The following is a 27,398-nucleotide window of genomic DNA, read 5'->3' as shown; positions in this document are numbered from 1 at the left end:
AGGAAGATTATAGCTGGAGGACCATCAGGAACACAGAGGCAAAAAGCATTGTTGTCATGTGGGGTGACACCAGCAACGATTTATTAATATATTCCTCCAAGAGATATTTAAAATAAATGCTATGTTTTCAAAGATTATGAAACAGTATAATAGTAATATGGGTAGAGTTTGAGCTGTTCTTTAATGTCTCCCTTCAAAAGCAAATACTACTTTCTTTTAAAATTAGGTGTATAAAATCTACCTTTGTCACTCTGAAGCCACAAACACCATATTACATACTCAAATTTTGTGTATAATATATTTATTTGCATACAGAAATATGTATTTCTATTATACATTTTATTACTTTATTTATAGAATATATATATTAAGTGTACAGCATATTCCAGGAAGATACATTAAATATGCACACAGTTCATGCTGTAGCGTGCACCCTTTTAAGAGAAGCATATTTGAGAGGCAAGGTATTGTATATACATGCTGAAAATACACTTTGCACAATTCATCCAGCTTTGGGTGCTTCCCTAATCTATTTGCAACACCAGTGCTGTGGTTGTTGAAAGGGATACTATCAAACTGGGGAAAAGGCAACTACCTGTGAACTAGTAGGAGAAAATAAAAGTAGATTGCATTTCTAAGTATATGTTGCCATCATTTTGAATTCCCATCTCCCTCAATGTCATATCTTTAGGGCCAAAAAGCAGTGAATGGACAAAGAGCCAGGAGTATGTGGAAACTCCAGCTTTGACATTCACCAGAAAGCATATCCTACGTGACTTATTATATTGATGACTTTGTCCCACCACTTGGGGAGGTGGCACTAAATTAATGATGAACTGGTAAAAAGGCAATCATTTCTTTTTTCAAGAAATGAACTGGCTTTTTCACATTCTTAAACTCTTCTTATAAGACCACTCTTGGGTATTTACATTATTGCTATGAGGAAAGAAGAAATTCTTGACAGATATTTACCTTTCCAGTGAAGACAAAGGAGATGAATCTTGTTGTTTTTGAAAGAGACTCTTAATGTTTTTGAGAGGAAAAACAGCAGCTCCAATAGAAAGTGACCATATCAATTGCAACCATTTTAATAGCCAGCTACTTCAATTAACTGGACTCTGTGCAATCCTAACTGGACATTAAAATGTTGGAAACAATGTGTTGTGTGCATGGTATGGTGATTTGGGATATGCAGATGTGTCCTGTGCTTCCAATCTGTAAATTACAAATACACCAGACTCAGTGGATGACAGTGTGTCTGGTACGTGGTTGGTGAAATTACCTTTTTCAAACAGATGAACAATTTGCATTGATGTCCTAATAGTGATACAGGATTATTTTCCCACTTATATAAAGCAAGCTCTAGAATCCCTTAAAACAGGATCTCTTAACTTTGACTCTGCTGACATTTTGAACCAAACAATCCTTAGTTGCGGGGTCTATCCTGTGCACTGTAAGCTGCTCAGTAACATCCCCAGGGCCTAGTGACTAGATGCCAATAGCCCTCCCTTGAGTTGTGACGACCAAAAACGTTTCCACACATTGTTAAATGTCCCCTGGGAGGCAAAATGGTCCCTGGCTGGGAGCCACTGAAATAAACAAATCCAGTAAATAGTTAATGCAAGCCTCTGGATACAGTCTCCACATCTTTCTAATCATCTACTATTTTCAGTATTATTTTCACTTTTTCTGATTCCAGTTGACAAAGCATCCATGATGTATCAGTCTATGTTCAATTCCTTTCTTTAATTTTTGGTGATTTCTTTTTCAATGAGGTTGTGGTAGATACGGTGAAGATCAAGAACAGAAGAAAGGAAAAGATGCAATGGCAATGGAGAGTTAGAGGCAGTTTGATTCATGATGAGTTGGATTGTTAGAGCAGACAAAAAAAGACCCAAATCCAGAATCCTCAATCCTTGAATCCAAAGAGTTCAACCCAACTAAAGCTGAATCTACATCGTAACAGCACAAGTTAATAAGTGAAATATTCAGCCAGTCAATTGTTTTGTATACAAGAAACCAAACAGCCCAATTGCTTGATGTACTTTCCCCTCAATTGATGTATTTACTTGAAGAAACAAAATAAAAATAAATATGGATTTAAAATGTAGAAGTTTATATTAAGGTAGAATAAAGACACCAGTATTAACTGATGCTGTATGTTTATAACTAGAAGATTTGGTTGGGAGGGATGACTGAAGTTATTGAAACAGAAAGTTATTTTTATAAAGGATAACTTATGTACAAAAATTATTGGCACTTTGCTTCTTACTAATTGTTCTTTTTCGTTGTTATTTGTTTTGTGCTTATTTTTTTTCAGCTCTCAAAATTGTTGAGATGCCATCAGTGAGGCAAGTCACACAAAATAGTTCTAATTAAAGTGCTAAAGTCTAATACTGACAAATTCATCATGCAACTCACATGGATACTACTGATCAAGATATCATAGAGTCCATAAACCTAAAATGCAAAATATGAAATTTGAAAGGGTTTTATAAATTTGATTTCTATTGATTGGACCATCTTTATAAAATCTGATTGGAAGACCATAGGAAATACTGTAAGAAAAAAAGTTGAGGGGTAAAAATAACTAAGCTTGAATCAATATAATTGTATATTTATTTGGGATCCCAATAAAAATGTCTATCTTAGATAGACAAGGGTAATTGTTCCTGATATGACTTTTCTACGGTCTAGAATTTAAAAATGGTGAGAAGTGGTATAGGTACAATAAAAAATCATACACAGACAGGTTAACTGTTCCTGATCTGATTTTTCTGTGGTCTAGAACTGAAAAATGGTGAGAAGGGGCACAGGTGCAGCCACCTACTCTCTCTCAGGTTCTCTTGTGCTTGCTTGGCCTGTTTAGTTATCCATGACATTTCTTCCGTAAAGATCACTACTTCTATCAACAGAATTTTGAAGTTAAAAAACTTTAAGGGGAATTGACAATTTGAGGAATACAAAACATGTGGTTTCAGTAAATGTTCTCTATTTTTTTTTCCCTCCACAGGTCATAAGACAGTAATAAATCTCACTTGACTATAAATTTAATATCATCTTTTAGCAAGCATTGAAGAGAAAGTCTTATTCTCTTGGGATTGACCCCAAAGTCATTGGTGTCATGTGAATAACTTAATCCTATTTAAGATTCCAGATGAATAAAGCAGCATCTTATTCCTGCTTGCAAAGGCCAGGAGTTCATGTTTTACAAGTTAGCACGTCATACATAGGTCAGGCAGATCAGGTTGAAACAGGATGCCCTTTCAACCTTCTATTTTCTTATCTCAAAATTCACCTGGCCTCAGTAAACTTTCTCCAAAAAAAAAAAAAAAAAGAAAAGAAAAAAATGACCATTGTTGAATTTGATGAAACCTCATTTTAAAAAATTGACTTTGGCTTCTTAAGCACGTTTATATATTAGGTAGGCTATTCTATTAAAATAAGGGGCTTGTTTAGTATAAAACCAGATTGGCAAAGATATTTCACATAAACAATCATAAGTGAACTAAATCCTCACAGTGTTATACCCCAAAAGAATGCAAAAGACACAGTGGGCAGGGCTGAAATACCCTTTCTCGTGACTGTCTCTGCACTTAGTGAAAGTCCTGCAGATTTTTCACTTACACAGTGTAAAACATGGCAATAAAAAATCCAATGCCATATGACAAAAATAATGATGCAATCTAGCTAAGTTTTTGCTTGTTTGCTCTCTTTTTATGATGGGAAAGGGGAAAGATAAAAAAGGTAAGCATTTATTATGTTGCAATTCTCCACATAAAATCATAACAAAAGAATAATATATGTTTAACACTCTGGAGGCCATTTCTATATCCTTTTTTGATCTTGTTTCTTCACTTCCCCATTGTATAATGGCTTTCTTTATGTTTAAGTCTCCACGTTAGTTTGTAACTGTGGCCTTTCACTTGGGAACACAAAAATGAAAAAACACAGCGAGGTTATTATTCTTTTTGTGCAGAGATAAAATTATAGATTCAGAAGCCCTTCTTCAAGAGAGTACAAGAAAGCATAGGTCACTTCTTAAATCCACAATTCCAACATGTCTCCTTTATGGTCTCATTGTTCCTCAACTGACAGGGTTTATAAGGTACAAGTTTCTCAAACTGGAGCATAGGCACCAAAGAGTGTCACTGTTGGGCTCCTTAATTGCACATTCCATGATAAGACTATAAAGTGCAATGGCAGAGATTTGAAAACTAGGAGCTCTTTTATTCTGTTTCCTTTCACGAGGCTCCCCTTGACTACCTTTCTTCTCTACAAAGATGATTTACCTTGTAGCGCCTATGTTCTTATAATGACACATGAGAAGGTGTTTAAAGGTCTTCTTGAAGGTGGCATTACAAAGTGCATAGCAGGCAGGGTTGATAGTGCTATTGATGTAACAGAGCCAATAACCAATTGTCCACACTGTGTTGGGGATGCAGGGTGCACAAAAGGTGTTAATGAGCACCATGACATTGTATGGGGCCCAAGTGATGATGAAAGCCAACAGAATAGCCAAGATTGTCCTTGTCACCTTCTTTTCCCGGGAAGGAGGAGGCTTCTTTTTGGCAGGCTGCTTAGTCATCTTCACAATCTTGCGAGCAACGATGTTCTGTTTTTCATCTCCATTCTGACCTGAAGAACCAACTAGCTCCACGGTGGTATTAGTTGGGGTACATGAGTCACCTTTTGGGGTCTTGGTGACAATTTTGATGCATGTTTGCTTTGAGTTCTCATCTTTGGAATGGCCCACAGAAGTGGAAACTGTGTTTTCGTCCTGGGTTATTTCATCATCTCTCATATTAGAGGCAACAGCACTGACTGAGGTGGAATCATTGGAGCTCTCTTTCTCCTCCCCCTGGACACAGTTTTCAGTTGCAGCATCTCTAGGAGTTTTACCATTCTGGATTTTGTTGTGCTCCAGGCCATCATCACTTCCAGGCATGTTGTTGTTGTTTGGCTTCACTATCCTTCCTTGAACCAGACTTGGAGAAACTGGATCTTGGTTGGCCACAGGCTCCTTCTTGTCCTTCTTGATCCTGCTCTTACTGGCCCGGGATATGTGCCAGTATAACACAGTCATGATGATCACAGGCAAATAGAAGGCTGCAATAGCCGTGCCAAAGGTGACAGCCGCGTTGGAAAAAAACTGAATGTAGCATTCCCCATCCTCCACAGTTCTCACCCCTACGATGAACTGCCAGAAGAGAATGGCTGGAGCCCAGAGGATAAAGGAGAGGACCCAGGCAGCTGCGATCATCATACCTGCCATTTTCGTGGTCCGCTTGACGGGATAAGTGAGTGGTTTCGTGACGCAGAAGTATCTGTCGAAGCTGATGATGAGCAGATTCATTACTGAGGCATTGCTGACCACGTAGTCCAGGGCAAGCCAAAGGTCACACACCACAGGTCCCAAAGGCCAGTAGCCAATCACAGTGTAAAGGGTATACAAGTTCATGGAGAAAACACCAATGATGAGGTCAGCACAGGCCAAGCTGAACAAAAAGTAATTGTTGACGGTCTGGAGGTGGCGATTGACTTTAATGGAGACCATGACCAGGATGTTCCCAATAATGGTCACCAAACTGAGGGACCCAGCCACAAGGACAATAAAAACCACTTCAAATGTCTTATAAGGACTGGTCAGAGCCACATTGTTAGAGGAGTTTGTTGAGTTATTCATTTTGTGTTCTCTAATCAGTAGCCAAGTAGTCAAAAAACATTTAAACCTGTAGGGAAATAGAATAAAATTAACAAACACATAATATAAACACTGCTTTAAAATACATCAATTTTCTCCCTTTTGAATCATATTTTTTGCTCCAAAATCTTCCTTATTGCTCCTACATGTTTATTGTGACTACCTACCTCAGTCCCCCACATAAAAAGCAAAGCTTTCAATGAAAGATTCAAAAGATCCTTTCAGGCTGGCAAAGTATTTGAAGTATGATAACATTTTGAATGTGTTCATATCTAAAACTGAATGTCTATCATAAGTCAATTTAACTGAGCATAATATTGATGAATTGAATTAAATAGGCCAAAACTGTACATAAAACTTTCCAAAGCACCAAGAGCTTTCTGGTATAGACATAAAGACTAATGAACCAATGGGAGGACAAAACTGTGGAGGAAGCATAAAACAGGTATTGAGTGTGTGATTTTTATAGTCAATATTGAGTGTGTGACTTTTTCCACCTGGTTGCTCTTTTTCATAATAATACTGATAATGATAATAATATAGGAAAGATAATCATGATACTTTATTAGCCAATGCATTCCCCCAATAAGTATTATTTTTTCTGATCTTCATTTTACAATTGTAGTTAGTGTCCCATAGTTAGTATATTCTTTGTAGTTAGCAATATTCCATATCCTAAAAAAGAAGTTATTTATTAAATGTATGTTGATATGATTATATCAATTTTTTGAATTTTTTTCAAATCAGTGCCAAGTCTATCACCTTATGTTCTTTCAGGCAAATCTCTGATACAGTCAGGCTAGAATTCATATTTGTTTGGCAGAACAGGAAACTGAAGCCTGGAAAGACTGAGTAATTTATACAAGGTCACATATTAGGTCAGTGATAGAGATAAGACTATGAACCTTAGTTTGTTCAACCATTCACTCATTTACTCTGTCCTCACATTCCTATTAAGCAACTCTGGATTAAGCACTGTGCTATACTCTGGGTCTTCCCTGATGATTAAGACAAGATCCTTGCCTCTGAGAGGCATATGCTCTGGTGGCATGGTGGGTTGGTAAAGAAGCAATTATTAAACTCGAGTGCACTTTCTGTTGCCCAACCCTATTGTGTTTAAATAAACACACGTTCACCATTTTCAGATAATACCACTGAAGTCTGGGGACAATTGAGCAATCTTTCGTAAGGGACATAGGAAAGAAAGCTGAGTTTATCAAATGAGCTATGACATGTTTCTGGAGACACAACATCTGAAGGAAAAAGTAGCTCATGTTGACAAAATCAACCAGTTGTGTGGATCAGAAAGTAAGCATTATTGAGAAATTATTTGTTGTCTTTTTGAGATTCAGAAATCTCCACTCAGGTCCCACTACTTAAAAATAAATATGGATGGGACAGTGGTGTTCCCTGAAACTCATGTAGAAAATCAACAGCTAAGCACCTTCATAGTACAAATAGCAACTAAACAATTAGATTATTCTTAGAAAGCAAGTTATCTTCAAGTATGTTTTTAAAAAAACAGAAACTTAGGAGGAGTTTGTCTTCAATAAATAAGACCCAAAACTCAGAGGCCATAAGGAAAATATATGTAAACATTATATAAATTATTTGGAATTTTTGCATAAAAGAGTAAAAATAAAAATTGGGAACCAATATTTGTAAAAGCACATGATTACAAAGTTACCTGATCTCCTTTTCATAAAAAGTTGTGAAATGAAATAAGGAAAGATGAAAAGACTAACAATCTAAAACATTAACATACATTTAGATCAAAGATAAATTAAATGCTAATATTTAATCATATGAAAAGATATTCAACCTCACAATTTAAAAATGCAAGCATGTTGTCATTAGAAGTTGGTTTAGTTATTCCTTGACCAACCATGCTGACGCTAAGTCATCATTCTAAGGCTCCTTCAAAGTCAAAGACACCCAAATCAGTCACCCAAAGACAAATTAATATAGACTAAGAAAAAATGCAAACACAAACATTGGAAACCATTTCTTCATCTGCCATTGTTAAAATTATTGGATGTTACTGGTTGGACTATTGGGGTAATTTCCTTGGAGGAAAAGTTTAACAAGGAAAATAGTTTTGATGGGATGGAACTTAATTTTATTTCAAAATTCCAAAATTTTGGAATAAAAATTTTATTTATTTTAGTCCATTTTATTCCAAAATTCTCCATATTTTGCTTTACTCATTTCTAGTGAATCCTATTACCATCGAGTTAAAATTCTGAGCCATCTCCTGGCCTCCTGCCTCTCCCACACTTCTTGCAGCCATGAGCTGTCAACTCTACCTCTTAAGTATCTTTTGCAATTGTACCTTGTTCCCATTTTCAGCCCCATTTCCTTATATTAGGTCCTACTTACTTGTATCCTTAAAATAAAATAAAATTTATAATCTTTCCCTCTGCATCTTTCCAGAAGTATCTCAGAATCCCCTTAAATATCCCACGTGTGTGTGAGTGCTAAGTCACTTCAGTCGTGTCTGACTCTTTGCGACCTTATGGACTGTAGCCCGCCAGGCTCCTCTGTCCACGGGATTCTCCAGGCAAAAATACTGGAGTGGGTTTCCATGCCCTTCTCCAGGGGATCCTCCTCACCCAGGAATCAAACCCATGTCTTTTATGTCTCCTGTGTTGGCAGGCAGTTTATTTTTACCACTAGCGCCACCTTAGAAGCCCTAAATATCCCACATTAAAGGCAATTGCGCAAGAAGTTATCTAAACACAACATTGTATGTAACGTCTTCATGTCATTTTCCATCCTGGTCTCCTATTTTGAAAGCATCTTCCCCACATCCCCTTATCTTTACTGCCTCACATTTTTCACTTGTCTGCCTCCTATTCAGCCTTCAGACATCATCAACTCTATGAAACCCTTTTGATTGCTCTTGGACTATTAATAGTTGTGTTTTTCCCCATCTCTGCTTCCATATCATGCTTCATATCATTTTATTCTGTTCTGTTACTCTTATTCGCCTATTTATCTAGAGCTATTTGAATGTCAAGTGGAAAGCTGAGTTGATTATACTCCTTAGCCTTCACCCAATATCCTCATTAGTCTCTGCAAGGTCCTCATTTTAATTTTATCAATGTTTTCCTTCTTTTCGTTTCTATTTCTCACATCCCATTCCTCCTTTTCTCCTTTAGAACTTGTTCAAAATTGTTCAAGTTGCTTGTACTATTTCTTTGGCTAGATATGCAACTCTAGAAAACATACATTTTCCCCCCTTATTATCTTAATTTACTAAATGATACTGTGTTCTAGATGTTGTTTTGTTTCTTTTTATTTTTCACTCAATATCATGTTTTAATGTTGCTCCAGATATTTCAAATGTATTGCTCCTAATTCCAAAGTAAGTAAATCATAGCATCTTTTCTTCTACATTTCTCTAGTGATGGGCACGCTGGTTGTAACCTCCAACTGCTTGAAATAGTGCTGAAATTAAAATTTTCCTATTGTGTCATGGACTTGAGTTACAAATTTCCCTATCATATAAGCCTAAGATAGGGACCAAGGCACTGGACAAAGGAATGGGTATAAGCTTTCTTCTGACCACTCATATTATTCTCTTGGATAGCTGCAGAGGAAGCTACTCTGACCAGGTAAGTTCCGTTTCTTAATACGCTTTAAGCAATTGCTATTATGCAGCATCCTAATATTTGCCAATCCCAGAAAGCCAACATGCAGTTTGTTTGTTTGCTTGTTTTTCTCTTAATTTCTATTTCTCTGATTCCTAGAAAGGCTGAGTACTTGGCTTCATACAGCCAGTAGCCTTTCAGGTCACAATTTTTATAGATCCCTGTATATACCTTTGACTCTTAAGGCACTGATTGATACACCATCTATGTATTTTTCTTCGTCACTAACAAAACACTGAATTCTGACTTCTGAGTCTTTGTAGCTCTACCATCCAACTCACTGCCTCAAACATAACTGGTGCTCAAAATGTTCGTTGAACTAATATAGGATCAACAATCGTTATTGTTAATTCAACCCCTGTTTACCTAATCAGTGGAATTATTTCAATAGCACTGCTTTTGGTCATTATTTATACAGTTGTTTATTCATGCAATTTACTTGAACAAAATAATTTCACTAATCCAATCATTATTCTAACGAGTCCTTATTAGATAATATAACAGTAAGATCAGAATTCTGACTTATTTATAAACTTACTTTTGTCTATTCATTAGATAAATTCATGGACAATTTTGGAAATGAGTTACATGTACATTTCAAAATGTTCATTTTTTAATACTCTGATTGAAACGTAACAAATATTTATTGTCCCAATATCTTTTTTGACACTTTAATTTATTCTTCACATTCATTCTAATAAAACATAGAGCAATATTTATGTTATTTAAAATATTTTTGGTGGCTTCCTCTGGAGAATTTTATATAGATGCAAAAATACTTAAAAATAAACTAGCTTGATCTCTTATTTTATGGAAATAAGGAACTATAAGAATGAATAAGGGATTTCTTTCTTGCCATAACTTGTGCTAATAACAATAACTATTATCATTCTAAAGCTTTATAATAACATAAAGCTGCAAGATTCTCACTTTACCTTTTTCATATTATTTATCAGGTCATTTGTTCTCGCCCCTCTTCCTTTCCCTTTGTATTGTTTACCATGAGCATGCTTTACATTTTCAACTAAAAAAAATATAACCTTGATAAAAAAAAATAATGCTAGGGTTCTAAACATATGTTATCTCACTTAGTATTAACATATAAGCATATAAAATTATAGGACAGGTCTTATCCTCCCCTTTATCTTTAGAAGTAAACTCAGGCTATAAGAAGAGATTAGCAAATTGTCTCATTTTCAAGGCCAGTGAGTAAATGTTTGCAACTCAATTCAATGTCTTTACCCTTTGGTTGGATACTGTTTCTGTCCCATCTTGAGAACTATCCTTCATCCAATAGAGGATGCTAAGACAAATTCCACTTGTGTCCTGAAATGCTTACCCACGTAGAACATAGTAAATTTATACAGTATTAACATACTTAGTTGCTATCATATCCTCTAAACTTTTAGAGTTATTTGCTTGTTTATGACCCACTCCAGTATTCTTGCCTGGAAAATTCCATGGACAGAGGAGCCTGGTGGGCTGTAGTCCATGGGGGGTGCAAAAAGCTGGACATGACTGAGTGACTGAGCATGCACTAACGCTATATGTAAAAATGGAAAACACTTCACTCAGAAGCAAGCACAAGTATTGGAAGAACGGCATTCCTTTCTCCCCACATAACACACAAGCTAGCAAGTACTGTTCCTTTTCTATTAGAGAAAACAGCTTTCTTTTTTTGTAAAGCTCTAGGCATTTCTGTTATTTACATTTCTGTGAAAGTTTTTACCTCTGACGGGGCTTCATAAGATTTTATTAAAGCAACAGTTTTTATATCATTGATGAAATAACATTATCACAACAGACTAAACAATGGAGATGACCTTTAAAGGGCTCAATATCTTACTATGGCAAACATATAGTAATCCATTTGTATTTTACTATGTTAGTTTATGACGAAGTTCTGAAAGTACTACAAAACTTAGGAGAAGAAAATTTCTGTCCTTAGCTGCTTCACTACTTGAGTCCTCCTATGTAGCAGTGAGGAATGTAGCATGGTTTAATATTATCTTGGCAAAGTTGTGGGTGCTAATCTCTGTTCTTATTAGCTATGTGTTTTTTGTGTTTTTTTTTTTTTCCTCAAACAAGAATAAGAGCAATCCTATTTTTCTTCTAGACTTGGACAATGTCTCTGAACCCTGATCTATAAATGTTAAACATTAAATAAACACTATTAATATTTACAATTGTTAAATGAGTTTAAATTAAACACATTTCTTAACAGAAAATTGTGTGTGTTGGGGGGAATAGATTAAGAGAGAGGAGATGTGGGTTATAGTTGTACTGGTAATACTAAATTATCATTATCAATGATATTACGTTATTAATCATATTGAATTCAGCATGATTACTCTTCACAGCAACTCCTGAGATGATTATTATTTTCACTATAAATCTTTTCATAAATATTGAACTAAAGATCAAATAATTAAGAAAAAAACTGACATTCAAACCCAGAGTACCTGGCCGTAGACTCAGCTACAAATATTCCTTGCTTGTCTGGGAACAGTTTTACCTTTGGCCAGTGTGAAAGTGAAAGTGAAAGTAGCTCAGTGTGTCCGACAGTCCACAGCATTCTCCAGGCCAGAATACTGGAGTGGGTAATAACCTTTCCCTTCTCCAGGGAATCTTCCCAACCCAGCGATCAAACCCAGGTCTCCCGCATTGCAGGTGGATTCTTTACCAGCTGAGCCAAAAAGGAAGCTCAAGAATACTGGAGTGGGTAGCCTATCCCTTCTCCAGCGGGTCTTGCCCACCCAGGAATCGAACAGGGGTCTCCTGCATTGCAGGCAGATTCTTTATCAACTGAGCTATGAGGGACCAGTGTGAGCCCCCAAATTTATCACTTTGACCTGCCATAACTGATCCAAGTTTAAGTTGGGTCGTTGGCTTAGACAACAGAGGATCATCATGTCCAGGCCAATACTGTGACTTTGGATAGGAGATGTTCACAATAAAATAGAGTTATTAAGCGAGATTCTGCACATGAAACTATGTGACATTTAAGGTTTAGAACACTCTTTAAATGCATCATCACAAAAACATATCTACTCACAAAAGTTTTCACGGCAATTACATAGAAGTTCTAATACTGACAATCTTTTGGAACTCTTACAGAAAAAATGCTAATTTAAATGATTTTTTAAAAATTCCTAATGTATATTTGGATACGTAGTGGAAATCTTATGAAATAAATGGGGTTTTTCCCACACTGTGCTCGTCAGGCAAGATGTCTGATATGTAATGATTACGTCCATAGAGGCATCCACAATGTAATAAGTTAATAATAAACTTATTAATATATGAGTAATATAAATGCTAAAATTTTCTGCACATTATTTTAATTCTCACAATACTCTGAAAACAATATTCATCTTTTCCAGTTTTACATATGACAATGATCAGAGCTGGTAAGTACTAGGGCCACGGTTCAAATTTTGGTATCTCCTACGGTCACATTCTTTCTACTGTGTCATACCTGGAAAGTGAGGCTGATTTATTTAAAAAGCCTCCTAGAAGAATTCAAAAAGTTGGAAAAAATGGAGCCTGTGATTGACAACAAGTGGAATTCAGGTAAAGAAAATATGTAGTTGCATAAAAATTTCAGAGCAAGAATTCACATAAACTTGAATTTACAATTGTTTTTACTTATTTAGGGCTTCCCTGATGGCTCAGAGGTTAGAGCATCTGCCTACAATGTGGGAGACCTGGGTTTGATCCCTGGGTTGGGAAGATCCCCTGGAGAAGGAAATGGTAACCCACTCCACTATTCTTGCCTGGAGAATCCCATGGACGGAGGAGCCTGGTGGGCTACAGTTCAAGGGTTCGCAAAGAGTCAGACACGATTGAGTGACTTTACTCAAATACTTATTTAACTCTTACTTTTAAAATGTAATCTTAACGTATATACTTTTCATAGATTTCTAATTTCTTCTGCTATTTAAACACATTACCAAAAATGACAAAGCTTTCTAGGTTTTCACTGTCCCTTTCTTTCAGACATTGATCTCTAAGAAGCAGCCTAATCACTGAGCAAACACTAGGGATAAATACATCAGGTTCAGTAGTTAGTGCGGCCTGAAATTCCCTCAAGTCAGTGTGTAATAAGGCCCATTTTATTTTTTTAAATTGCATGTGTGCATGCGTGCTTGCTAAATTGCTTTAGTCATGTCTGACTCTGAGATCCCATGGACTGTAGCCTACCAGACTCCTCTGTCCTTGGGATTCTCCAGGCAAGAATACTGAAGCAGGTGGCCATGCCCTCCTCCAGGGGACCTTCCCGACCCAGAAATCAAACCCCCATCTCCTGCAGCTCCTACAGTTCAGGTAGATTCTTTACTGCTGTGCCACCAGGGAAGCCCTTTAAATTGCATACATGAGGGCTGAACTGTGAGGCTGTCATGGCTAACGCCATGACAGGCAGCCTAGATTAGGAGTAGGCCTGGTTTCCCGGGGTAACATAATTATCAGGCCACCTGGAGCCAGCCAATCAACATGTGCCTAGCAAGAAAAAGGGAACCTATCAGGGGAAAGCTGAAAGCCCACAAAGGACTGGGCCAACAAAAATTGCCTTGCAACTGTGTAACCAATCTGCTTGCGCCAACTACCCACTGCTTTTTGAATAATTGTACCCAATAAATACCCTAGAGAACTGGGGCTCGGGGCCTTTTTCGTCCGCACACCCTTGGTGAGGGCGGGAGGCCCTGGCTCGAGTCAGTAATAAATTCCCCTATTGCAAGTTGCATTGTCTCAGGGAGTCTTCTTTCCCGATCGGGGATTCGGACTATGGGCAGAACATTTAGGGGCTCGTCTGGGATCCCTTGACCGGGGAAGAATGCTCTTTGGAACAAAGGGGAAAAAGGACAGGTAATAGCACCGGTGCTCAGGCAGGTCTGGAAAGTCCAGTGTAAATCTGAGGCCCTGCTAGAAGGCAGGAAGGTGTCTGGCGTGAGGGAAAGCTTTCCATGAGGGAACGGATTGGCTGTTCTGGCCGGCATAAGGCCGAGGCCAGCGAGCATGCTGGAAGGCAGCCGGCTCTGTGGGAAGGAGACCTCCTCTCCTAAGCCCGAATCTGGGGAATGGTGGATGCCATTCGGTAAGGTGACCCTTGTTCCAGAAGATAGGGAGACTCAGGGGGTTCCGCCCCCCAGTTCTGTGTTGTCGGCCTATGTGTGTCTGTCTATGTGCTTTTCTATGCCCTTTCGCGTCTGTATAACTGCCGGCATTGTCTCCTGTCTCGTTGTTCTCTGGTGTGTCGTTGTCTACTTCCTCCTATAAAGTCTTGGAGCCTCATTTCTGTTTGTGAGAGTTTCAGTGAACAGGCAGACAGTTGTCGGGGCAACTGATGAGTCCCGGCCAGGGCTACTCCCTGGCGGATTCTGAAGGCCTCCCAACAAGTCAGCCCCAGTAACGGGAGCTGGAGAGGGTGAAACTCTTTTCTTTTTCTCATATTCTAAACCGAGAATCTGGCCAAATAAAAACCCATCTGTGTGGGCACGGGACAGGCACTTAAGAGCCGATAGGGCGCCTGCCCCGGAAGACTCCCATGAAAGGATAAGGGGGTCACGGAATGGGCTAGAAACCCTTAGGGTGCCCGCCCCCAACAAGAAAACTTCCGTGCAACGACTAAGGCACTCAAAATGTTCCACGAAGCATACCACAAGCCCAGTCTCCGGGCCGCCACCACTCCCGATAGGATTTTTTGGTGGTAATTCTCGGTGACCTTCTTCTGACTCTCGCTATGGGGCAAGGAGAATCCACCCCACTCTCTTGCATGACCGATCATTTCTCGGATGTCAGGGCTAGAGCGTATGATCTGTCGCTACTGGTTACAAAGAGTAAATTAATAACCTTTTGCTCTGCAAAGTGGCCCGCCTTCCAAGTTGGATGGCCTCCAGAGGGAACTTTTCAACCTTCTATTATTCGGGCGGTGAAAGGGAAAATTATGGCTCCTGATCCCTGGGGCCACCCGGGCCAAGTCCCATATGTTATGGTCTGGCAAGATCTAGTAGAAGATCTGCCCAAATGGTTAAAACCTTTTGTTCACAAACTCCCTGATTCTCCTAATGTACAAGCCCTGGTTATGGAAACCCCCACTCCCCTAGAGTAAGCCGAGAAGAACAAGGGCCCAAAACCGGTCTTGCAGGAATCCTCGTACCCGAACCTGATTGACTTGGAGATGGAAATTAGGCCCCTGCCATATGCCCCTCCTCCGTTGCAGGTTCCCCCGGGGGGAGGAGCCCCCCCCTCGATGAATCAGAAGGGATAAGGGAACCCCGACCCCGGAGAAGAAATAGAGGAAATAGGGGTGAGCAGGATCATGGGGACCCAGAGTTACCTTCATCTACTGTACAGGCACTCCCTGTCTGGGTGGGACCAGCTAACCCGGACGGAGAGTGAACCTATCAGTACTGGCCCTTTTCCACGAGTGATCTGTATAATTGGAAAACCCAAAATCCTCCTTTTTTGGAGAAACCCCGAGGCCTCATTGACCTCTTAGATTCCATTTTGTTCACTCATAACCCCACCTGGGATGATTGCCAGCAGCTGTTGCAGGTGCTCTTCACCACGGAAGAACGGGAGCGAATCCTGGCAGAGGCGCGGAAACGGGTCCTGGGGGTCGACGGGAGACCAACCGCCCAGCCTCATCTCGTGGACAAGGGGTTTCCTCTGTTGCGGCCCAACTGAGATTTTGAGAGAGTGGAAGGTAGGGAGCGTCTCTGAGTGTACCGCCAGACTCTAATGGCTGGCCTGTGGGCCGCAGCTAGGAAGCCGACAAATTTGGCTAAGGTAAATTTAGTAAGGCAAGAGCCCACTGAGAGCCCATCAGCCTTCCTAGAGAGGCTAATGGAAGCCTTTAGGCAATATACACCCATGGACCCCCAGGCTGAGGAATCACGCGCTGCAGTTCTACTAGTGTTTGTGAATCAGGCAGCCCCAGATATTAGGAGGAAATTACAAAAGATAGAGGGGTTAGGAGAACAGACAATACAAGACTTACTGAAAGCAGATGAAAAGGTATTTAATAATAGGGAGACCCCAGAAGAAAGGGAGGAACGACTTCGTCGGGAGGAAAGGGAACTAGCTGAGAAGATCAGGAAAGAAGATAGGGAACATAGGGCGAAGGAAAACCGGAAGAACCAGAGAGAGCTGGCCAAGATTCTTTTTGCGGGGATGAAGGCCGGAACAGAATTGAGGGAGCCTCGAGGCCCCCAGACGGGAGAAAAAGAGAGACCAAAAAGGCAGGCCCTAAAGAAAGATCAGTGCGCTTACTGCAAAGAACAGGGACACTGGAAAAACGAGTGCCCTAAGAGGGACCCGAAGAGAGGAACAACCCAGAGAGAGAGAATTTCCCCTGGAACTCGAGTTCTATATGCGGGGGAAGACAGTGACTAGGGGAGTCAAGACTCGACACCCCTCCCCGAGTCCTGGGTAACCATACATGTGGAGGGGAAACCCGTTGGCTTCATGGTGGACACTGGCACCCAACACTCTGTTTTAAATCAAAAACTGGGACCAATGTCTAAGAAAACCAGCTTGGTGCAGGGAACCACGGGGACAAAAAGATATTGTTGGACCATGGAACGGAAAGTAAATCTGGGGACCCACCAGGAGTCCCATTCGTTTTTGGTGATACCAGAATGCCCAGCCCCTCTACTTGGACGGGACTTGTTGACTAAAGTTAATGCTCAGATCCATTTTGACCCTGGGGGAATGTCAGTCACGGATGGACTTGGACAGCCGATACATGTCTTGTCTCTAGCTTTAAGAGATGAATACAGACTTTTTGTGCCTAAGCCCTCAGAGGTTATAGCACCAGATACACAACCGTGGGTCCACAAATACCCGTTGGCATGGGCAGAAACAGCAGGAATGGGACTGGCTAAACAGAGACATCTGGTCGTCATCGAACTAAAAGCCGAGGCGACTCCTGTGAGGGTGAGGCAATACCCTATGAGCCAGGAGGCTCGGCGGGGGATCACTCCCCACATTCGACGGCTCATGGATGCCGGAATTCTCAAGCGGTGCCAATCCCCTTGGAACACCCCCTTACTACCGGTGAAGAAGCTAGGGAGTACAGATTACAGACCTGTCCAAGACCTACGAGAAGTCAACAAGCGGGTGAATGACATACACCCTACTGTCCCCAACCCATATACCCTCCTGAGCAGTCTGCTGCCTGAGTACACTTGGTACACTGTGTTGGACTTGAAAGATGCTTTTTTCAGCCGAACCCTGGCAGCCCAGAGCCAGGAGATATTTGCCTTTGAGTGGACTGAGGGGGAAGGCCAACCGGTAGTACAACTAACTTGGACCCGCCTCCCACAAGGGTTCAAAAACTCCCCTACCTTGTTTAATGAGGCTCTGAGTGAAGACCTCTATGAATATCGGACTCGCCACCCAGAGGTCATCCTGCTGCAATATGTGGATGACCTTATGTTGGCTGGAACCACAGAGGAGGCATGCAGCCGTGCCACCGGTCTTACAGACTCTAGGCACCTTGGGGTATAGTGCTAGTGCAAAGAAGGCGCAAATATCCCGGCAAGAGGTCACCTATTTGGGGTATAAGATCAGGCAGGGGCAAAGGTGGCTAACTCAGGCCATGAAGGAAACAATATTGCAGATACCAGAGCCCAAGACCCCCGGCCAGGTGAGAGAGTTTCTGGGGACTGTTGGATATTGTAGACTGTGGATCATGGGGTTTGCTGAGAAGGCCCGGCCCTTGTATGAGGGAAGTAAAGCGACCCCAAACTGGACTTGGACTGAGATAATATGGGCTGAGACACTTTCCCCAAACACGTCTGTGCAAAAAGCAGAATTGATTGCCCTAATACAGGCTCTGGAACAAGCAAAAGGGAAGAGAGTCACCATTTTTCCGGACAGCCGATATGCTTTTAGCACTGTCCATATTCAAGGTCCGATATACCAGGAAAGGGGATTTAGAACAGCGGAAGGAAAAGAAGTCAAGAATTTGCCCGAGATCCGCAGGCTCCTGAAAACTGTTCAACTGCCCCGGGCAATAGCAATTGTACATGTCCCCGGTCACCAGAAAGGAGAAGACCCTAGGGCACGGGGCAATCGGGCTGCTGATGCTGCCGCTCGAGAAGCCCACAATCCGTCCTGAGATAATTAAAAGTTGACTTTGACAATATCGGGCTTTCCTGGTGGCTCAGCTAGTAAAGAATATGCCTGCGATGTGGGAGACCTGGGTTCAGTCCCTGAGTTGAGAAGATCTCCTGGAGAAGGGAATGGCTACCCACTCCAGTATTCTGGCCTGGAGAATTCCATGGACTGTATAGTTCATGGGCTCACAAAAAGCTGGACACAATTTGAGTGACTTTCATTTCACTTGACAATATTATGCCTAGATATCTAGCTGTCAATAGAAAATAACCACAATTATTTAAAAAAACATGAAAAAATATAAGGATGATAAAATAAAATATCAGACTGTTATTAGAAACAAGACTATACTAGGAACAAGGAACTAGTAGATAGTCTAGGAGTTGTTTTTGTTTAGTAAGTCATTTCTGACTCTTATGACCCCATGGACTGTAGCCTGCCAGGCTCCCCTGCCCATGGGATTTTCCAGGCTAGAACAGGAATATGTTGCAATTTCCTTCTCCAGGGTCTTCCTGACCCAGGGATCAAACCTGTGTCTCCTACATTGGCAAGCAAGTTCTTTACTCTAAGCCACCAGGGATTCTAGGAGACTATTTAAACTATTTAAACTGATTATCTCTTCACTGTCTTAAGAATGAAATGCTAATATAATACCATGTTATCACCAATTAGATTTAGAAAAGGATTTAGAAAAGGCAGAGGAACCAGAGATCAAATTGCCAACATCCACTGGATCACTGAAAAAGCAAGAAAGTTCCAGAAAAACACCTACTTCTGCTTTATTGACTACACTGAAGCATTTGACTCTGTGGATCACAACAAACTGTGGAAAATTCTTCAAGAGATGGGAATACCAGACCACCTTACCTGCCTCCTGAGAAACCCGTATGCAGGTCAAGAAGCAGCAGTTAGAACTGGATACGGGACAACAGATTGGTTCCAAATCAGGAAAGGAGTACCTTAAGGCTGTATATTCTCACCTGGCTTATTTAACTTCTATGCAGAGTATATCATGTGAAATGCCAGACTGGATGAAGCACAAGCTGGAATCAAGATTACCGGGAGAAGTATCAATAACCACAGATACACAGACGACACCACCCTTATAGCAGAAAGTGAAGAAGAACTAAAGAACCTCTTGATGAAAGTGAAAGAGGAGAGTGAAAAAGCTGGCTTAAAACTCAACATTCAGAAAACGAAGATCATGGCATCCAATCCTATCACTTCATGGCAAATAGATAGGGATGCAATGGAAACAGTGAGAGACTATTTTTTTGGGCTCCAAAATCACTGCAGATGGTGACTGCAGCTATGAAATTAAAAGATGCTTGCTCCTTGGAAGAAAAGCTATTACCAACCTACACAGAACATTAAAAAACAGAGACATTACTTTGCCAACAAACGTCCATCTAGTAAAAGCTATGGTTTTTCCAGTAGTCATGTATGGATGTGAGAGTTGGACTAGAAAGAAAGCTGAGTGCCGAAGAAATGATGTTTTTGAACTGTGGTGTTGGAGAAGACTCTTGAGAGTCCCTTGGACTGCAAGGAGATCCAACCAGTCCATCCTAAAGGAAATCAGTCTTGAATACTCACTGGAAGGACTGATGCTGAAGCTGAAACTCCAAACCTTTGACCCTCTGATGGGAAGAACTGACTCATTGGAGAAGACCCTGATGCTGGGAAGGATAGAAGGTGGGAGAAGGGGCTGACAGAGAATAAGATGGTTGGATGGCATCACTCAAAGGATGTGAGTTTGAGCAAGCTCCAGGAGTTGATGATAGACAGGGAAGCCTGTCATGCTGCAGTCCATGGGGTTGCAGAGTTAGACACAGCTGAGCGACTGAACTCAACTGTATAACCAATTAAAAAGAAAATGAAGCTTGTTTATTTTTAATTTTATATTAGTATATATTTCTAAATGAATATCTTATATTGTATAATAATCTGATGAATTTAATTTCAACTGCAATTTCCCTGACATAAAGAATGACCGCTGAATATATAGTATATACTCTGTTTTAGATCTTCCACACTTTCCACTAGTTCCACTAAAGTTTAAAACCTTTGGGACAGCAATTTAATAGGCCTGAAATTATTCATACATCAATGAACAATCACTCTGGCTAAACATAGTGTTAGAGAGAAAAATAATGAAAAGAGAATTGGGGAGAAACTTTTTAAGGAAGTCTTGGGAAACAAAGTCCCTTTTCTCTAAAGAAAGGTTTCAACGTACAGGGCTTTGATACTGATGCAGCAGATGATAAAATTTGCAGATACTGTGATGATGCTTACAAATCCTGAAAGTCTTTCAATTTTACTTAAAGGAAAAGAAGAGTTCTTTCCAGAGACAGTGTGGCTCTGCTAGCTGATAATGTTGACATTCCACACTCTGGTACTTTGCTGGCATCAGGGAGAAGGAGAGTAAATTTCCACTTCTTTCCCTTTAATCAGGTTTTCTTTCAAGTGACACATAGCCATCAATACACATATTGAGAGATTTTTAGGAGCTCCTGAATCACTACATGAGCAGCTGTAGTGGGAGTGGTGGCAGCCCTGTAGGAAACCAGAGCTTTCTCTGCTTCTTTCTTGACTCTAAAACATCTTACTGAATTTCTGTTACGAAGAGATCTTCATTTGCCTTCAAGGGCTGTGGAGGATCGAAGTGAAGGAGTAATGCGTGACCAAACAAAAAAATAGAACACATTCTTTTCCACAAAGAGTTTATAACCTAGAGGACACACAAAATGCTGATGAAATATCCAGTTACCTAAAACATCCCTGGATTAAAACAATGACAAGTGACAGGGCTAAGAATCCATGTAGAAAATTATAGAAGGCTTCCTGGAAACCTCTCCTAATATTTCTATCTCCCTTTTACTTCTCTCTCTTTTTTTTTTCCTTTCCTTCACCATTTGCTTTGTGTGACATTTTTTTTTTAATTGTGTTCTCAAGATTGTGCATGATATTTCTCAGCAAAGTACAATGTGTTTTGGTGGATATCCACCCCAGTGCATCAGGCCTGACCACCTGCAGGTTCAGAAACACAAAATAAAACTTAGCCATTGACTCACCTACACTGAGCTTTTAATTATATCTGAAAAGACGTGTTGAAAGTATTCTGAAAGCAATGTGTAGAGTTTTTCTCATTTAGAAAACTGCAGCACAGTATTGCAGACTTTACCGGATATGCATTATGTAAAATATTTTTAAAAAGAAAGTCTCACTTAAAACATTGCATTTATCAAGCCTTAAGTTTCGTGTACTTCATTGGATGTAAGGTGAACTTTCATTTAAAAAAAGGAAAAAAAAACGTAAAAGCAAATGGTAAATAAGCATGAAAGTGGCTGAAACAGCAATTTGATCCCCACATTAGTACAAATACTAAAGAATTCATGAATTTTTTCAGTGTGAAAATCTTAAAGAATTTCTAAGTCCTTATTACAATGTAAACATGTTTGCAGTTTTGGCTGCCTGTCAAAAATAATACTATTCTTAGTGATGCTGGAACAAACTTCCATTCCCTGTTTGCCAAGCTATCTCCTGTCTTCTTCAAAACACATTCTAAACAGCACTTACTCTAGAAAAATGTCATGACTAAGAGGGAAAGAGAGCTAACAATGATTTAACTAGTACTCTTGTCCTTGTTTCCACGTCTGTGGCTCCTTTTAGTTATCTTTTTTTTTTTTTTAACACAACACACCTCCTGCCAAAAGGAAAAAGCAGTCTGGATAATTATAAACAAAGTACAATTTGGAATAGATCATCCTTTTGACTTTTTTAAATGAAATTCCATCTGAATAAGTACTCCAGCCCCCTTCCTTTTCTGTACCAGGAATTTGACTGAACTCCAACATTGATGATCAACATCATTCAGTAAACAGGGCGCACAAAATAGTGTGTTCTAAACCAAACTTCAGCGAAAGTGGAGAAAGCCCTCTCTCTAAAGGCTGCTATGTCCTCACAAGGACAAGAAGTAAAAGGAAAAATGGAAGCAATTCGTGAAGAGCTACTGAAAGTTGTACATGATTAGGCAGCTGTATTTGAATTGATGCCTGTGTCTTTCTTACCATCTTGAGAAGTTGGAAATTTGTATAGTCGGCTTTCTGTATTTTGTTTTGTCTTTTCCTAGTCGGCAGGCTGCTGGTTTAATAACTCTAAATTAGTTAATTCATTGCTTGAATTAAACATGTGAATCAGATTTTCAGAGGGATTGAGGCTTGTTATGACTCTGATAGAAAATTCTAGATTGAAAGCTGTTGTTCTAGAGAAGCTGAGCAATTTCAAACAATGCATCCCTTTAGAGATTCTTTTCAATGGTGCACGTGCCTTCTATTGAAAGCTGAGACTGAGCACAAGCTCAAGGCAACACGGAACTTTGGACAGAACTCAAGGACAGCTTTGAAGAGAGGAATGACAATTAGTCAGTCTCAGGGAGAAGTTAAAAAGTGAGTTAATAGTTTCCTCTGAAGAAAAACTGAAATTGTTAAGAATAAATGGGATTAGAGAGGATTAGGAGGTACAGGAAGAAGTGAAATTTCTTCTGACTATAAATAAAATGCAAATTTAGATAAGACACTTATGAAAGGTAAGTGGAGAAAAGGACACTTAGTTGTATTTAGGAATCTAGTATTTATTTTAAGCATATCTCTACTTAAGGTTGCACTGCTTATGGAAAGAAAAAAACAGTTACTGCATGCATTGCTCTTTTCATAAAAATACACATATGAAAAGTAAAGGTAAGTGGATTATATTTTACAGACAAAATTTTCTTGGCTATAACCTCTGAAAACAAATGCACCCACAGTGTAAGCTTAACTGACATCATCATTCCTCTGGTACTAAAACCTAGAACAGATACAGAGTCCAAGAGAACAAAGGACTCCAAAAGGTTGACTCTTGGGTTTTCTAACTTTTCAATGACAGAAATGACACAGGCCTCATATACTGATGATTCATACCAGATTCAATAAAGCTATAAAAATAAAGTAGTAACGAAGTGTAGAGAGTAATGGGCAGCAACTATTTTTATTGTTTGCAATCGAAATATAAAATGATTGTTTCCTCAGAGTCTGATTGCAGCCTATTTCTAGAACGGATCAAAATGACCACAGTATTATCCCACTAAAATGTGAAAAATGAGAGCATGAAGCAGATTAAAATCTTTACTAAATGATCTAATGCCAATTGAGATGAGGAAACATAAAAAGCTACATCAACTCAGCAAGGATTTTTTGTATCCAAAGCACTAATTTAGAGTTAAAATAAAGCAAATTGGCCAGAGAGAATGAAGAACTTTATGTGGTAAATCAGGACAGTCAATTCTCCTACCTGATTAAAATGAAACCACTTTCTTGGTGATAACTATAGGCAGAATCATGACATAATTTACTATACATGATACATGTGTCACACAGGTCAACACATGCTGTCTTAAATCTCTATTCCCCCAATCCCACCCCTCTTCTTCTCCCAACACCATAAATTCAAGCCCAACTATATATTTAAATTCCCTAACTCCCAATTCTTCAAGATAGGCTTCAACACTATGTGAACTAAGAACTTTCAAATGTTCAAGCTGGATTTAGAAAACGCAGAGGAACCAGAAATCAATTGCCAACATCTGTTGGATCATAGGAAAAGCCAGATAGTTTCAGAAAAACATCTACCTCCACTTCACTGATTACACTAAAGTCTTTGATTGTGTGGATCACAACAAACCGTGGAAAATTCTTAAAGAGATGGGAATACCAGACCACCTTACTGCCTCCTGAGAAATCTGAATTCAGGTCAAGAGGTTAACAGTTAGAACCGGACATGGACCAACCAACTGGTTCCAAACTGGGAAAGGAGGATGCCAAGACTGTATATTGTCACCCTGCTTATTTAACTTCTATGCAGAGTACATCATGTAAAATGCCAGGCTGGATGAAGCATAAGCTAGAATCAAGATTCCTGGGAAAAATATCAATAACCTCACATATGCAGGTGACACCACCCTTATGGCAGAAAGCAAAGAGAAACTAAAGAGCCTGTTGATGAAAGTAAATGAGGAGAGTGAAAAGTTGGCTTAAAACTCAACATTCAAAAAACGGAGATCACGACATCTGGTTCCAACCCTTCATGGCAAATAGATGGGGAGACAATGGAAAAAGTGAGAGACTGTATTTTCTTGGGCTCAAAATCACTGCAGATGGTGACCTCAGCCTTAAAATTAAAAGATGCTTGCTCCTTGGAAGAAAAGCTATGGCAAACCTAGACAGCATATTAAAAAGCACAGACATTACTTTGCCGACAAATGTCCATATAGTCAAAGCTATGGTTTTTGCAGTAGTCCTGTATGGCTATGAGAGTTGGGCCATATAGAAAGCTGAATGCCAAAGAATTGATGCTTTTGAACTGTGGTGTTGGAGAAGACTGTTGAGAGTCCCTTGGATAGAAAGGAGATCAAACTAGTCAATCCTAAAGGAAATCAATCCTGAATATTCATTGGAAGGACTGATGCTGAAGCTGAAGCTCCAATACTTTGGCCAAAAATGTTGCAAAGAACTGACTCATTGAAAAAGACCCTGATGCTGGGAAAGATTGAAGGCAGGAGAAGGGAATGATGGAGGATGAGATGGTTGGATGGCATCACTGACTCGATGGACATGAGTTCGATCAAGCTCCGGGAGTTGGTGATGCACAGGCGTGCTGCAGTCCATGGGGTCGCAAAGAGCCAGACTGAGTAACTGAACTGAACTCCTCACCTTCAGACTCTCCAAACACTGAAAAATCAGAAGTCTTATTCAGAGGGAGCTAGAATTATAGGGCCTAACCATTCCTTTCCCCCAAGAAGCAATTTCCATGTTGACCAAACCCAGTACGAAGGCTATGACAAAAATAACACCTATTTTCTCAAACTATACCATCTTGGCTAATCATTACCCTCAACACAATTTATATGCCTTTATCCCTACTATGTTAGTAAAAAGGTAGTTAACTTTGAGCAGTATATGTTATAGTGGTATTTACATACAATGTCTGGACCTAAATAATGCATGAGAAGGGAAGACTGTCAAATAAACTGCAAATGAATTGAGACTCATGCATAAGTCTGCTAGGCAGCATGCTCTGTCCTTCAAGCACAATTGTACCATCGGCAAAGCAGGTTTAGCTTGCGCTGTCTGATGAGATAGGATTACGCATAGTTGGACCTCTAAGAGAACATGTTAGAAGAGGGTTCCTTAGGTAATTAACTCATTTCTGAAACATTGTCAAATCAATGGAAATAGGAAGCTATGAGAAGCTGCCCTCGATTCCTTCCTTTAACCAAGTATGTGCCAGTTGTCAGTGCATTAGCTGAAGAAGAATGGATACTGATCCCTTGAAGAACAAGTGAAAGAATGTCTCTGCTCTGAAAATGCTACTAGTCTAAGAAAATTTTCTCATAATGTGTCACTTCCTCTTGAGGGAGAGAGCAGCAAAGACCCACTGGGCCTAGATATCCTTCTAGGAGATGTGCTGGCAAAGGGCTGGCCTCCTTGCTCCCTCAGGGTGGTCTAGCTTTCTTTCTGTGGCTTTTATACTCAGATAACCATGATGGGCTTCTGGATGCAGGAGATAAACCGGAGACTGAAAACTATCTCTGCTAGTTTCTAGCTGTCTGAATTTAAATGTGTAGAGCGACATGGTCACATGCTTTGTGAACATGTATAAAATGAACCTGTGACTTACATTTACCACATTCTCTAAATGCTGTTTAAAAAAAACACTATTTTTAAAATTTAACTCAGCAGTTCTGCTAATTGAATGAGAATACTTTCTAACAACAAAACAAAAATAGAGTATTCATTCTGCCAAATGCTAGTTTTCTTGAGTTTTTCTAGGCCTTTTATTGTTTACCCATGCTATTTCTTGTGAATTCTTCAAAATCTTTATGAAATCACTTATGTGTTCCATGTTGATTCACTCTGTCCCTCATCCATCTTTTCTCCAGTGAGGATCCCAAGTAAGAGACAGCACAGGTTGTCTGAGGGATGATCCCGAGGGGCCAATTTCTCAATCTCTAGTGCATGCTATTCCTCTCCCATGACTAGCCAGAAATAAAGTGAAGTGTCCGACTCTTTGCAACCCCTTGGACTGTAGCCTACCAGGCTCCTCTGTCTATGGAATTTTCCAGGCAAGAGTACTGGAGTGGGTTGCCATTTCCTTCTCCAGGGGATCTTCCCAACCCAGGAATTGCAGGCAGACGCTATAATATCTGAGCCACCAGGGCCTTGCTAGAAATAAGAAACTTTATTTACGTTATGATTACTATATACAAAACATTTATTTAGAAATGTTTTGACAGACAGACACAGCCTCATCATCTTGAAATCCAGAGGTCATGAATAGGTAAGAGCTGACCTCCCATAGCAAGATGAGGGCTTGGGACCTACTGCACTGACAGTCTTTGGGGAGTGAGACGGCTCACCGCAACCTGCCGAGAAGCACCCCCCCCAGTCTGCCGGGGTGTACGTCCCATCCCATCCTTACTCTGGGTGTGACGTCTATGCGTCTCTCAATCCGTCTCCACTCTGGTTCACGCTTGGCTATCGGAATGGAAACATTGTGTCCAAGTGTTCCATGGAAAGACTCATTTGCAGGCAGCCTCTCAGAGTCTGCTCTCCACAATAAAACATCCCCAGCCCTGTGTCTGCATTCAGGAATGTAACTTGCGAGCAGCCTGCAGCTGCGTCTTCCCTTGTTTGGTTCTTTCAGAGCCCACTAGAAAGCGGAAAGGTGATCGCTTGACTCAATTTGCTACGAGTTGTGTTTTCTTTCTCTTTTTAGTATTGTTATTAAAATAACAAATGACAGTGCACAAAGCAGAAAGTCACACTGGCGTGGCCCTCTCTAAGGGAAAAGGGAGGGAAGACAAAGTATCCAGACTACAGAAA

The 27,398-nt window shown here is 40.0% G+C and overlaps 1 protein-coding gene across 2 annotated transcripts in view; it reads right to left on the bottom strand.

Moving 5' to 3' along the window:
• Positions 1-96: 96 nt before the first annotated feature.
• CHRM2 (cholinergic receptor muscarinic 2) overlaps positions 97-27,398 on the bottom strand; it is a 170,062-nt gene continuing 142,760 nt past the window's right edge. For both annotated transcript variants that reach the window (XM_043463801.1, XM_043463802.1), the window contains one exon: positions 97-5,732. In XM_043463801.1, the coding sequence (XP_043319736.1) occupies positions 4,289-5,686 (1,398 nt within the window). In that variant the 5' untranslated portion in view covers positions 5,687-5,732 and the 3' untranslated portion in view covers positions 97-4,288. The remainder of the gene's footprint in view (positions 5,733-27,398) is intronic.

The sequence above is a fragment of the Cervus canadensis genome, chromosome 3, assembly GCF_019320065.1.
Source record: "Cervus canadensis isolate Bull #8, Minnesota chromosome 3, ASM1932006v1, whole genome shotgun sequence".
NCBI classification, from domain to species: Eukaryota; Metazoa; Chordata; class Mammalia; order Artiodactyla; family Cervidae; genus Cervus; species Cervus canadensis.
Note: the sequence above shows the minus strand (reverse complement) of the source record. Positions and strands in the feature narration are given on the sequence as shown.